The 13,847-nt window shown below is 34.5% G+C and overlaps 1 protein-coding gene across 3 annotated transcripts in view; it reads left to right on the top strand.

The window, feature by feature from the left end:
* Positions 1-5,843: 5,843 nt before the first annotated feature.
* The window catches only part of LOC106059789 (uncharacterized), a 47,036-nt gene continuing 39,032 nt past the window's right edge, over positions 5,844-13,847 (top strand). For all 3 annotated transcript variants that reach the window (XM_056014075.1, XM_056014074.1, XM_056014073.1), the window contains exon 1: positions 5,844-6,072. In XM_056014075.1, the coding sequence (XP_055870050.1) occupies positions 6,012-6,072 (61 nt within the window). In that variant the 5' untranslated portion in view covers positions 5,844-6,011. The remainder of the gene's footprint in view (positions 6,073-13,847) is intronic.

Raw genomic sequence — 13,847 nt, 5'->3', positions numbered from 1 at the left:
TAGTTTACGAGATCTAAATGGGATGGACGGACAGACGGACAGACATTTCACACAAAACTAATAGCGTCCTTTCCCCTTTCGGGGGCCGTTAAAATACAAGAAAAGTAATAATTTTTCCACACATTAAAAAATGTGCCGGTACGCCGTACCGGTGCGTACCGTCACAAAAAAAAAAAAAAAAAAAAAAAAAAAAAGCACTGGTTCTAGTTATTCGAACGCTCCAACATAAAAATTTGAACGAAGAAGAAGAAAATTGACGAAAGACTTTATGTTGGTAGTGTATTTTATGTGTTATCTTGTCCGATCTGGTTGGAGGTAGCTAAATGGTGAATCTTTGTCATTCGCTACGGTTTATAACTTAAGTTGCGTCAACTGACTTGATGTTGTGTTTTTTTCAATGGCAGAGATAAAACATTATTACGACGCATAACTCTATTTATCTAATAGCTTCCATAAAACGCGTCATCTAATGGAGTGTGTGCGTGTATTACCAAGGGAATAATGATGATACATAAGTGGCAACTGAAGTTTGAAATCTTAGAAACAAAAAAGTGCCTGTACGTCTGTATATTTAAAGCATATATGGTTCTGACAGAATCCTAGAGATGAAGATAATTTTATATTATATTTGGAAAAAAGTATTAAACCTTTTTGTCAGGGAGCTAACTGATATTAATAATTTAAATTGTTTTCCATCATTACTTCCCTTTGTCTAAGTGCCGCTCATCTGTCCATTTTGACACAGATTATAGTTTAAGAATATGTGAAAATGGCCCTTCGATTATTTCTCAAGTTCAAACCAATTATAAATATTTCAAAATAGTTTTTTTTTTTTTTTTTTTTTTTGTGATTGATTAAGTGTATATTAGTATGTTAATTAGTGTATATTACTGATCTGCAGTGATCGAAGTAATATTTCTCAAAAGTACCCCTGTTGAGCCTAGTATAGGTGACTGTCCAATCAAGGGGGCGGTACGATTGGTAGTGGTAAAGATACTGACAACATACAAATTTCATCTTTTAAATATATTTGTTAAAATTGCTTCTAAACATTTAACTAAAAAAAAAATATAATCCAGAGATAATAAAGGAATGCGAAAACTTAGATACATACATAATAATGATACAGATAGCTGCTTCGTGAGTTTTATTCCGTCGGTTGAATTTTCATCGTAAATTACTTCAACAAAGACTGGGGAAATATGTAATTATTTAATACTTTGTACCCCCTTCCACGTTCGTCATTATCCCTGTAGGGGGCCATATTGAAATACGCCCATTACCAAAAAGTATTAAATAGTAGTGATGATGTTTGTTTGTTTGTAAAATGTTTTACATGTTTCGGATGTTCCTTCAGAGTTGAAGATAGTTTACTTCCTAGTCCAAACCTCCCGCAGGACGACGGGGGATGGGAGCGGGCAGGATTTGAACCCTCGACCATCGATAAATCCCGAACGATAGTCCAGCACGCAAACCGCAAGACTAGGCAGCCATCTTGTCAAGATGACAAGAGATTATACTTCCGCTTCTCATGGTCGACCTGGTACGTCTGGAAAGACAAATTTACGTCCACTTATGAACGGAACTAAATAACCTGGCAAACACGGAACAGCCGTAATTATCAACACAGTTTCCTAAACGTTTTTGCCCAACAGTAATTTAAGCTGAATTTTTCATTCTAGTTGTTGTGGGCTAATATTTTATCTGACTTCACCTCTATCTCATTAATTACTTCTCATTAGCCGCAGAACATTATAGGTTAATAATAAACTTGATAACGACTTTTACTGTTCCAACTAACATCCGAAACAGCATACTTCTATACTATCGCCATGTTGTTCTTCTTGTTCGCCTATTCTACTACGTCAGGGGTGGGCAAATTACGACCCGCGTGCCACATGCGGCCCGCCGAAATGTTTTATGCGGCCCGCCGACGCCTAAAGAAATCAGGTGTTCCCACACATTACACATATAAAAATGCAAATATATTTAAACAAATAATTGTAAATATCTATAGATCTAGAAATTATTGAAACTTTTGATTCTTATCAAGAAACATTGTCTTTAAACGTCATTCTAAAAAGTTTAAAGTAAACGAAGATTATACTTAATGGCAATATTTCGAAACATTCAGTCAAAGACAAACACAAGCCAGTATTTATTCAATTCTATCAAAAACTGTGTTGGTTCGGCTTGTACAAGATGGCAAGTGTAACAACTAATGGAGCTCGTGGTTTGACTAAGAAAAACAGGCTTTTTTATATCAAATATATTGTTGGAATTGATTTCTCAATGATCTTATTATTGGTACAGGGCCAGCCTTAGGCATAGACAAACTGCTTAGGGTCTCCAATTGGTGAGGGCCTTGCATGTACTACTGTTTTATTTTTTTAGAGAAGAAATAGCGAAACTTGTCATCTATGTTATTGTTGAAGTACAATATGTTTTTAATAAATTGAATTATTTTACTGTTGTCGCTGTTTTTTTTTTTTTTTTTTTGAGGCCAACTAATTCACTTAGCCAAGGGCCTCCAATTATCTGTCGGCTTTGACTGGCAGTTCCGAGAAGTACTTGAAGATTTGGAATCAAACATTCCGATGTTCGCTTAACAGTAGTATCCGCTGGCCTAGAAGAATATGGAATCTCAAGGAAGAAATAGTTAGGTTAATTGAAAGACGAAAGTTGAAGAGTTGAAGACAGACTTCATGTTTTTTATCCATTGAAGACATTGCAATGTTTTGTTTGCAAATAAAATGTTACTGCATCTTTAATCTTTTAAAACAAAGTTATTCCGCTTCTCGAGCCAGCGAGTGAAATCAGGTCTTATCATTTTCCTTAGCTGAAAGATGAAACTATTTCTAGTGAAATTGATGAAATTAAAAGACTTATTTGGATTCCTTGATTGTAGAATTTGAAAGCAAATTTTAAGACGTCAAGAACTTGGAACTAGTTTTCAATACCATCAGTTTACCATTTAATGCAGAAGCTGATTTAGCTCCAGATGATATACCTCCAAGCAAAATATGACCTGAAAGAGTAATTCCAGTGAGTTCTTCCACAGATATTTCATGACTGCCAGAAGCTGTATTCCCATACTTAAGAAAACTTTGCTGCGAAGCTTTCACATTATCCGTGAACACGCTTTATTTCGTTTGTTTGAAAATTATAAAGTGTTAGAACAGGTCGATGCTCATTGACTGTAATTTGACAAAACAAGTAGTAATCTTGTTCTATAGTTACAGAACATTATGCACGGATGTAAACAGTGAAATGCTTCACATTAAGTACAATTGTACATTTGTGGTGTAATGTTGTGATGTAAAAAGACAATAACAAAGTTAAAAAAAATTATTCGTAAAATTAGATCAAGAAATTGCTAACTGTTGTTGTAATTCCTCAATTGGGAGTAAAAAAAAATTATCCGGCCCTCCAGTCCCCAAATTTTTTTAATGCGGCCCTCGGTAGAAAAAAGGTTGCCCACCCCTGTACTACGTCATTAGTCTGTCTTACTACGTCACTACTTTTACCGTCGCTAAAAACCATACACAATACATTTGTCTAACAAAACTAACATACTCTCTAAACTAGTACATAACACTAGTGAACAAATAGAGTAAAAAAAAAAAAGTAAAGTTCCCCCTTTCAGATCTTGTGATCTATAGGGCAGATGATGTTAAGATCATCTGTTTCTTTGGCCAACAGTTAAAGAGCAGGGTGTTATCTGGCCAGCACAACGACCAACCGCATTTAAATTCCTCAACTAAAATCAGGTACCCAATCAGAGTTGAGTGTATTCAGGGGCGCTCTAAAAATTCCGGAATTCAACATCACAATCTTCACCGAGATTCGAACCCAGGACCCCTGGTTTGGAATCTAAACGCTTAACCACTCAGCCACCGCGCCCCTACAAATATAGAGTCTAATTTCACATGCTAAGACAAATTTGTAAAAATGCCCTTTCTTGCCTAGAGCTATTAGGGGAAGGAACGGGTTGCCTGAATCAGTCAGAAAAACCAATGACTTAGCCGAGTTAACGTCTTCAGCTAACATGCACGGTATGGTTCCGCATAGAGTGTAATTATCTTTTAATAAGAAAGAACGTCTGTAATTTATAAGATAATGGCTGTAGAGAATTCAGAACAGCATTGCACGGATAGTTCTAGAAGTAAACAAGACTCAATGCTTCTAAGCTATCACTAATAATAATAAGAATAATATTAACAATAATAATAAATACTCTAAGGAGGATTCCCGGCTTTATTAGATGGAGACAACATTGACAAGGCTGCTTCCTTAGCATGGCTAAATGCAGGTCATCTCTACCCTGAAACAGAAGGCTTTGTTACAGCAATACAGGACAGAGTAATTAGGACAAAAAATTACGAGAAGCATATTCTAAAACTCAATTTTATTGACAAATGCCCAAAAATGTGGAAATGTGGGTGAGTCAATTGAACATATAATGGCAGGATGTTCAGCCCTATCGGAATATGCCTACCTAGGTCGCCTTAACCAAGTTGCAAAGCTAATACACCAGCACTTGGCTTTGACACACAATTTGATCGGTAAGGATACTCCTCCTTATTACAAATACTCGCCCCAAGAGGTTCTCGAGTCTACTGATCATCTGCTTTAATGGAATATGCCTATTTTGACCAACAAAACGGTAGATTTTAATCACCTTGAACTGCTGTTTATTGATAAAAAGAAAGAACCGCTACCATTATTGACATCGCAGTACTACTGTCTCATAATTTAAGAAAAACTGAAATGGAAAAACAAAGAAACTATGGGAACCTAGGCTTGGAGATTAAGCGTTTATGGAAGTTTACCAAAATAACAATATACCCCATTGTCATATCAACCGAGGGAATAATAACATTTGACCTCACAGATACCATCAAGGCCCTTAACATTCTCGTTACCTGTCAGAGGGCAGTAATTCTACAGACCTGCCACATCACCAGAAAAATTCCTCAGTGGAAACTGTTAAAAGGACTACAATGAATTGCGTTTCTCTTTCACAAAACTCGATCCTGGCAGCGCCAGAGAATGAATACTCGTTCGTTTCTAACATAATAATAACAATAATAATAATTTAATTTATAGAGCGCTGTTAACAAATAAAATGTAGGCTCAAGGCGATGTGATAACATTACAAACATAAATACGAGAGCTAAAATGATAAGCTTATCTAAAAAACGTTTTAAACAGATAGGTCTTAATGTTCTTCTTGAGTGTAGTGTAGCAATAATTAATTGACTAATTGGTCAAATGTTTTATTGATTTGTGTTTTGTATGGTACTATTGACTTTTACTTAAAGTTTCAACATTATTCAAGAATTGGTGTGGGAGAAATAACGTGTACAATTATTTAAGATAACAGAAACCTATATATATATATTTAGCATATATTTGACTACTGAAGGATTAATTTCCCCTTTTGCTATCATACAAAATAATTAATGGCCAGTTATTAATTGACTAATTAGTTATTTTTTATAAATTAATTTATATATATTATTTTGCCATTAAAATTGAATAATTGTGAAAAGATAGATATTTCGAGTGATTGACATTGTTAAATATAATTGCGTTCAAACTATATATCAGACAGAAACAGTAGCAGATATAAGCTTTTGAAAAAAATTTGTAACTGTAAGGTAACTCTAAAGTGATAGTCGTATTGACCTCCCTCCATTTTTGTATTATTTGGTGGACTAAAATATTTATTCTAGTACAAAATGTTTGTTTGTTTTTTAAACATCCTGGGTCATGCTCTTCTTTTCCATGCATTCAAGGGCTAACACTTGAGAATCCAGTTCCGTTAATCACTTCATATCATCACACGACTACCATGTAAACTTACAAAAAAAGAAACTGCTATTGAGTATGTGTTTCAAGATGTTAGTGGACATCCTTCTTCGACCAAGAATTGGACACATTTATGCACAGATACAATATTATTAGACACAAGCTTGGATTCCTTAAAACCATTTGCGTACAGTAAAATGCAAATGATAACATTTATGTTATTTTTCTATATGTTGACCCTGACATTAACTCAAACGAGTAAGTTATATTTCATTTTGTTTTAGCTACTAGGCGTATTAATTAGTACTAGTCGACCGGCGGCGTTGCATACGCTGCTATTTTGCATGGCCGGTCTTAGGCCGCTACAACCTATGTGACCGCAGTAAACCCCGCACTTTCATAGGACCCGCACTTTCATAGGACCCGCGCTAATTCTAGGTGTATAAATTATTTAAAAAAACAATTTTATAACAGATTTCCCGCGGCCTCCTGTCGATTTACCAGGAGCTCCTGGAAATCTCCGCAAATTGCAAAATATACGAAGAAGTCCTCGAAATATTCGGAAATTATTTAAATCTTTAGAAAACTCATACAAATCTCCTAAAATATATAGACAAAAATTGTCATTTTGGGGTGTCATTCAATATGGAAAACCACAATCCTACGAGCGATTAAAAAACGGCATTATGCAATACCCGTAATTGTGGAATCTAGTGAAAGAAGCTTCTCGCGCCTCAAACTAATGAAGAATTACTTGAGGTCAACTATTCCCGTAGATAGATTGAAACATTTGGCAATTCTTCCTATTGAGCGTGATCTATGTAGGAAACAGAATTCTTATGATATACTGTATGACTTCGCTACACTCAAGGCTCGTGTAGTAATTCTGTGCATAGTAAAGAATGAATAAAATGCAAAGACGAATATATTTTCTAATACAAACTCTTAATTTTCATTTATTATCCGTATCCCTACCCAAACTGGGCTTCGCGAAATCCGTTTCGCATTGGGCCCACAATGGTTAAGTCCGGCCCTGCTATTTAGTTGACGGGTGAATACAGAGTAGATTATTTGTTCTCTTTTTATGACTTCTTGGTCATAATTGTTAAATTAGGCACTGCTTGTTTCTCCCCACCCTTCTTTTTTTTCGCCTCTAAAATTACTCTAGTCCGTCCGACTTGCAGAAATAAAAGAGTGATCTTTCCATTACTTGGTGTCCAAACTCTTGAGCCATAAAGAGAATTATATATATATATATATACATATATATATAGATTGTAAGAAGAATTGAAGGGAGGCAACTCAACGAGGACATTGGTGTCCAAACTCTTGAGCCATAAAGAGAATTATATATATATATATATATATATATATATATATATATATATATATATATATAGATTGTAAGAAGAATTGAAGGGAGGCAACTCAACGAGGACATTGGTGTCCAAACTCTTGAGCCATAAAGAGAATTATATATATATATATATATATTATATATAGATTGTAAAAAGAATTGAAGGGAGGCAACTCAACGAGGACATGTCTTCACTGAAAGGGAACGATGACATGGTCGTAACAACGGTGTCAAGAGGCTTGAGAAGAAGCTATGTTAAAGGCAGACTATTTTGATCTGTGTAATGTCCTGTAAATTAAGACCTGTTTCGAGTTGCCTCCCTTCAATTTATAACAATATATTTAATAATAATGTACACTGAAGCCATAGTTTCATCGACTTTTAATAGGGACCCAAAACCGATTTTTCAAAACGGTCGCGTAAATCTCTATTTATTTATTTATTCAGATAGAACTCGTGATTCTAAGACCGAGGATACCATATTTATGCCCGTAGTTCAAATATTAAAAAGTTTGATGTCTTTAAAAAGTCGCTTTATATTTCAAATTCATTTTTCGGCATTCCAAACTTTTGTTTTTTGAAGGACATTTAACGAGAAACTATAAGACTTCCAAGGACGAAACTTAGTAAAAACATTTATGTGCACACAGAGAACACGCTCAATTTTTTTGTCAAAAAATGTGTTGATGTTATTTACTTGTTCCGAATATTTCATTTTATCATTTTTAGCAAGTTTCAAAAAGGGAGGTAAAAAACACACAGAAAATTTTTTTTTCAAAAATTCGTAACACAAAATTTATAAATGCTACATGCATGTAATATATGTCAAAATAAGTCATACATATAAAATAAGATGCAATGATTTATAAAAACTGTAAAATTAGTTAAACTTTAATGAGCTAAAAATATCGAAAGAACTACAAACTGTATACCATATTTTAGATATTTATCATCATTACATTTTTAATATAAAATACTATACCTATACCCATATAGCAATCCGGTAGTCGCAGAAAAGGCATACAATCCATAGATTTACCTCGATTCTTAGACATAAGGATCTACAAAGCCATTTAGCTCAATGCTATTGTATTATTTCTTTTGAATCAATACACTATATAAGCTGATTTGATAAACCAAAAATCATAACTCTTTTTGTGTGCGGAAAATTTTTTTAATTAGCTTTTTTTTTTTATCTCTGCAAATTGAATGACCAGTAATTTCTTTTAAATATAACTCAAATCTTCTGACACCTTTTTTAATACATTCACTGTCTAAACAAAGAAGTCTGCATAAGAATATAAAACTCTTACCGCACTGCATCTGATTACTTAATTATACCATAGAAACATCACTCACTTATATTTGTCATTAATTTCATAATCTTTGGATGCTCTATTAGCATTGAAAGTAGCAAATTTACACTTATAGGGTTCCATGAACTTGAACTTTATTTCTAAAATTCATAAATTATTAACCAAAAGTAGTTCCTTTAAATTATTTTTAAATAAATTTAATATAATATTATGAATACACTGCAACATCTCCGTACTGTTACTACAATCTCAGCCATCAAGGTGTGAGAAGCTTGCCCACCAGATATAGAGATACATTTATATTTAAACGCCTAATCTTGCATCAGAGCAAGTATCTCAATGACTTGTCCATCAAAATTTTAAGATTTATTTTTATTTACTCACTTTCCATATGTTCTTCCTAATTTAAGATTTCATTTTGATTTTAACTTTCAACACATCCAGCTGAGTCATTTTTTTTTCTTAAACATGATCCACCTTGTAGACTTTTATGTAGCTTGAATCTTGTAGATGTCGAAGTTTTATTTATTTATTTCTTCTTAAAATTAGTTAATGTATTTTTTTAAACATAGTTTATGCAGCTTTCAGTACCCTTTAAAATATAATATAAAAATTAGGTTCTAAGGTTAAAACAATTTCACAAAATTGAAAGCACAAACATCATTCTTATATTAGGCCTACTGCTTGTTAGTTCGTCGATGAGTTTTTATGACTTTAGTTGACTCATTTTGTACCAAAAGTAGAAATCCAGACCAACATCCAAGCATACTTGGATCAGCATCTTTGCAGACACCTCAAATACTTTGGCAAGAGATTTGATACTGTTTCAGCTTTGAACATATCACACGCTATAATAGTCAGTTCCAAAAAACTAGCAAAAGAGAAACTCGTCTTTGAAAATGACATTCTCACGTAATCCAGTAATATAATGCTCTTTAAAAAAAACAATATATGTAACGCATTACTGTCATGTAAAGCATTAATAATTTGTATAAACTGTTTATTGTCTTTTAAAAATATCAAGTTTACATAAGACTTACTCATCTACTGATCTTAAGTGTACAGCAAAATGCTAATCCATTTTTAATTTTAAGAATTTAAATATATTATTATTTAATCTTTGGGGTGTTTATGGATATTTAATTAATTGGAAATTAATAGAGGTGTTTTGACTGATGTTTCGAACTGAGATCAGTAGTCTAAATATAATACCTATTAACTTACTTAATTCAGTACTGAAAAAGGAACTATGATATTTTATTTCAACTAGAGACTATAAAGCTTACACATGTAGATCCAGATCTAGATCTTTCTAGATATTTAAAATTTCTTTTATTGGACCTGTCTGAGCTAGTAAAATAAAATAAAATGATAATAATAATATATGAGTTTTATTCTTGAAATGGAAATTATTTTATTTTTTAAAAAATGCAGTTTGTCACTAATCAGAGTCTACATCTTTTATGTTCGATCTAGTGATGAATAGAATTAAGCGATGGGAAGACACTATCAAAGAATGGTCTGGACTGACATTAAAATAGATTCTAGGGGAAAAGGACATAGAGGAATGGACAAAGACGTACAGTCGTATAGATCGTGTGTGGTGCCCCAACGGTTCATCAGGTTAAAGTGGAGTAACAATGAGCTAATAAAATGATTGAAATGATGTTTCAAATCTTAAAATGACATCTAGATCTCTATAGAGACAATTAGACTTTGATCTAGACCTATATATATGTATTAGAATGCAGATCTAGATCTAGATAGCTAGCTTGCCCTATAATCTATTAGGCATAGGCCTTAAATTATTGATGGCTTCTTTTTAAAGAAGTTCTTTAGTTTTAAGTCTTAACGAATAACGTGACGGACCCAGTGGCGTAGCAAGGTATCCGTAGGCCCGGATTTAAAAATGTCTTGGTGGGCCCCCTCCAATAATTAAGAAGAATGTATAGAGTGACAGAACAATTGAGTAATCTAAATGTATGTGAATATTAACCAAAAGACATTCCATTACTTTCTGATTTATGTAGAGCTTGCGCCTCATTTTTTTTTTCAAAATGTCAACGCAACGCTGACTGCGATTACAATTTAGTACTCGACAATAAGCAGGTCAATGTTAGCGAATAATTCTAATTTTTCTCTAAGTGCTGCAGCTTTCAGGCGTTCGTTTTCCTTTGCGAAACACAAAAAAATTATTTCTGTTAACAGCTTTAGTATATCAAAATATCCGAAATATTCTTTGATGACCACCTTGTGGGCAAAAATATTTGAATGTACTATAAGATATGTTCTTCTTATTGGCTTCAAGACACGCCCATCTTAAGATGCTATGAGCAAAAAACACTTACCAAGTCAAAGAAATCTGCATCGTCTTGAACACAGCTGACGGCATCATTTAAGACCAATTTTAAGTCGCCTTTAGCACAGTGAACATAATGCGCAAGCGGCTTCTTTTGATGAAGCAATACTCGAAGACCAGTGTAGGCCTTATTATCCACTTGTATTGGAGGTACCATCATAGCTTTAGCCTCCGAATTTACTTAAGAATAAATGGGGATTATTCATTTCTTTGAACATTTGTTCAGCCAACTGTGCAGACGTCTGGTTTTCTCAAAAACGAAAACCTAGAACTGACTCTCTAATTGCTGTTGTTTTTTTTTTTTTGGGGGGGGGGGGGGCTATTCCGTCATCGGAGATGGCAAAACAGTTTTTTTTAAAATGCTAATTTGATCAGCTTTTAATGTCTTAAGTGCTCTTAGAAAATTGTGCGGAATGGACCTCGGTATATTTGCCAGATATAATACTGCACCTCAAGTAAAGATTAATGGCCAACCACTAGAAATTTGTGGCTCACTTTTGCTATATCGGCTCCGTAATATCAAACAATACTCTACTGGATAAAGACATTAACAACAGGATAGCCAAAGCAATGGGCACCATGTCAGGGTTGTAGAAAAGAGTGTGGGACAACATATTGCTGATTAACAATACTAAAGCCTTAGTCTACGGGACCTGTGTGTTGAGCACCTTACTGTACGGATGTGAAACTTGGTCAACTTACTCATTCAAGGAAAAAAAGCTGAATGTCTTCCAAATCCGATGTAAAAGGCGGATCTTTAAAATAAAAGGGCAAGATAGGATAACCAATGAGGAAGTGCTACGAAGAGTAGGATGCCAGGACATCCGCTCTGCTTTCAGCAGCAGAAGCCTTGGCTGGCTTGGCCACGTTCGTAGAATGCCAGTAGGTCGACTTCCACAAGACATTCTGTATGGCGATCTAATAGAAGCAGGAGAGCCGCTAGTCGCCCACTTTTACGTTATACGGATGTATGAAAACGCGACATGAAGCTCTTCAAAAACAACACTAGCAGCTGATAAAAGAAGAACTGGATAGATCTACATGGAGAGAGAGCATAAAGTTAGGGTCTCGGATTGCAGATGCCATACACAACAGAAGCAGAAAGAAGGGTGATAATGCAACGGCGCCTAGTGATCACATATGCCCAACCTGCGATCGCAGCTGTGTATCAAGGATTGGCCTCTTTAGTCAGACAAGAAGTTGCAAAGGGAAAAGATGGTGTCAAGGGAGGTAAAATGCCACAAATATTTGCCAGAACTGCATTGCCCAACAGGTCTGTTATGTCGTTTTGATTCTTTGGGGCTTTGTTTTCCTGTCAAATTTCAATATTCATAACATTTTAAAATAAAACCTGGTTATAGATTTTATATAAATATAATGGTGATAACTTTCTTTAAGAACTATGAACCAAATACTAAGCATTGGCCAGAGTTCCTTATACATATATGTATATACCTATGGATAGGTCAGCTATGTGGGGAGGGGGGAACTGCTGTATGGGCGACATCGTTCCGACCAAAGATAACACACAGGTATTCATCTCCGAAAGACACTATTGCATGATTATGTATTTGTAAAAATATAATGGCGTTAACTTTAAGAACTATGAACCAAATACTAAGCACAGGTCAGAGATGGACACTATTCCATGATTAATTTGGTCATCTTTCGATCTTCTACATCTTTGTTATAAACCTGCTCCCCAATTTGGTTTCGCCATTCATTGTGACAAAACAAACATTTCAATTTTAACGGTACATATGTTACTTACTCTGGTGTTTGGTTTCCTTGCTAAATATGTAATGTTTTTGTTTTTTTTAGAATTCATCTCCTTTTTTTCTGTTGGTTGTAATGATTACATTAACATTGTTTTTACACTATAAAAGGACAACAAAACAATGTGACGAAGACTTCCGAGGACGCTGCCGTCTTAAATAAGTGTTTTACACTATTTCAATGTATCTACTTCAAAAGTTTTAGAATCACAACTGTTGTGACAGTTGTGTTACTCTATTAGTAAATAAGTTCATAGGCTGACGAAAATTAAGACTTCACATTTTAAATACAGAAAAAAAAGAAACAAATTGAGCTTTGAGAAAATTGAATAATTAGCAGCTTTGTCGAAATGTTAATTCGTGTCAACACCAGGACTTTTAGTTCATCCGTAAGTTCTCACGTGGGCCCCAACTAATAAAGATTCATAGGCCCAAGAGCAATGAATCCCTTTGCGCCTTTGTTGCTACTCCACAGGCTGTGGGCCCCTACTGGTCGTCGGCACGGGTTCATCGAACTCTTTCGCACCATGGATGCTACGCCACTGGACGGACCTTCGTTCTATATGTCTAGACCAAGATTAGATCTAGACTAGTCTAGACCAAGATCTAGATCTAGGACTAGACTCTATAGACTATTCAAAACTCTAGATCTAAATCCCTAGGTCAAGTACTCGATATATAGTGGGGTCGCCACTGTGATGATGGCTATTTGTCTTGTAGTTAATTGATGCCTGTCTGATTCCGACAGAATACTCTGCAGATGTCTGGGTTTTGTGCGGGTGTATTTTAACATCTAGACAACATCTAGTTTAACAATCAAGTGGAGAGATCAATCCAAACACCGTTGAACAAGGCCACAGTCGAGGTCTCTGTCGATAAATACGTCCTACCCTTATGAAATTCTATCACCAACTGATTTTCTGTCTCTAAGTAGCCTTTGACCCAACAAAGTTCTAGCGTAACTAATCGCGTTCAAAATCCGTCACTTTTGGTGCGTCTCTACATTAATAAAAATACTAACTAATTGTCTAACAAAAGCCAATATGTGATGACTTTCTATACATTTATTACAAGTGTAATTATTAATTGAACATGTTGAACCATTAGTTTTTTTTATTAACTGTAAACCCTTCTTTTTAATTTGTATTAATCACTTTTACATAATATGTTTAAAAAAAATTGGGTTTACTTTTGAAAACACGACCCCTTAGAAATAAAAAATACTT

The sequence above is a fragment of the Biomphalaria glabrata genome, chromosome 16 (assembly GCF_947242115.1).
Source record: "Biomphalaria glabrata chromosome 16, xgBioGlab47.1, whole genome shotgun sequence".
Lineage (NCBI taxonomy): Eukaryota > Metazoa > Mollusca > Gastropoda > Planorbidae > Biomphalaria > Biomphalaria glabrata.
This window is presented reverse-complemented; position numbering and strand designations above follow the sequence as displayed.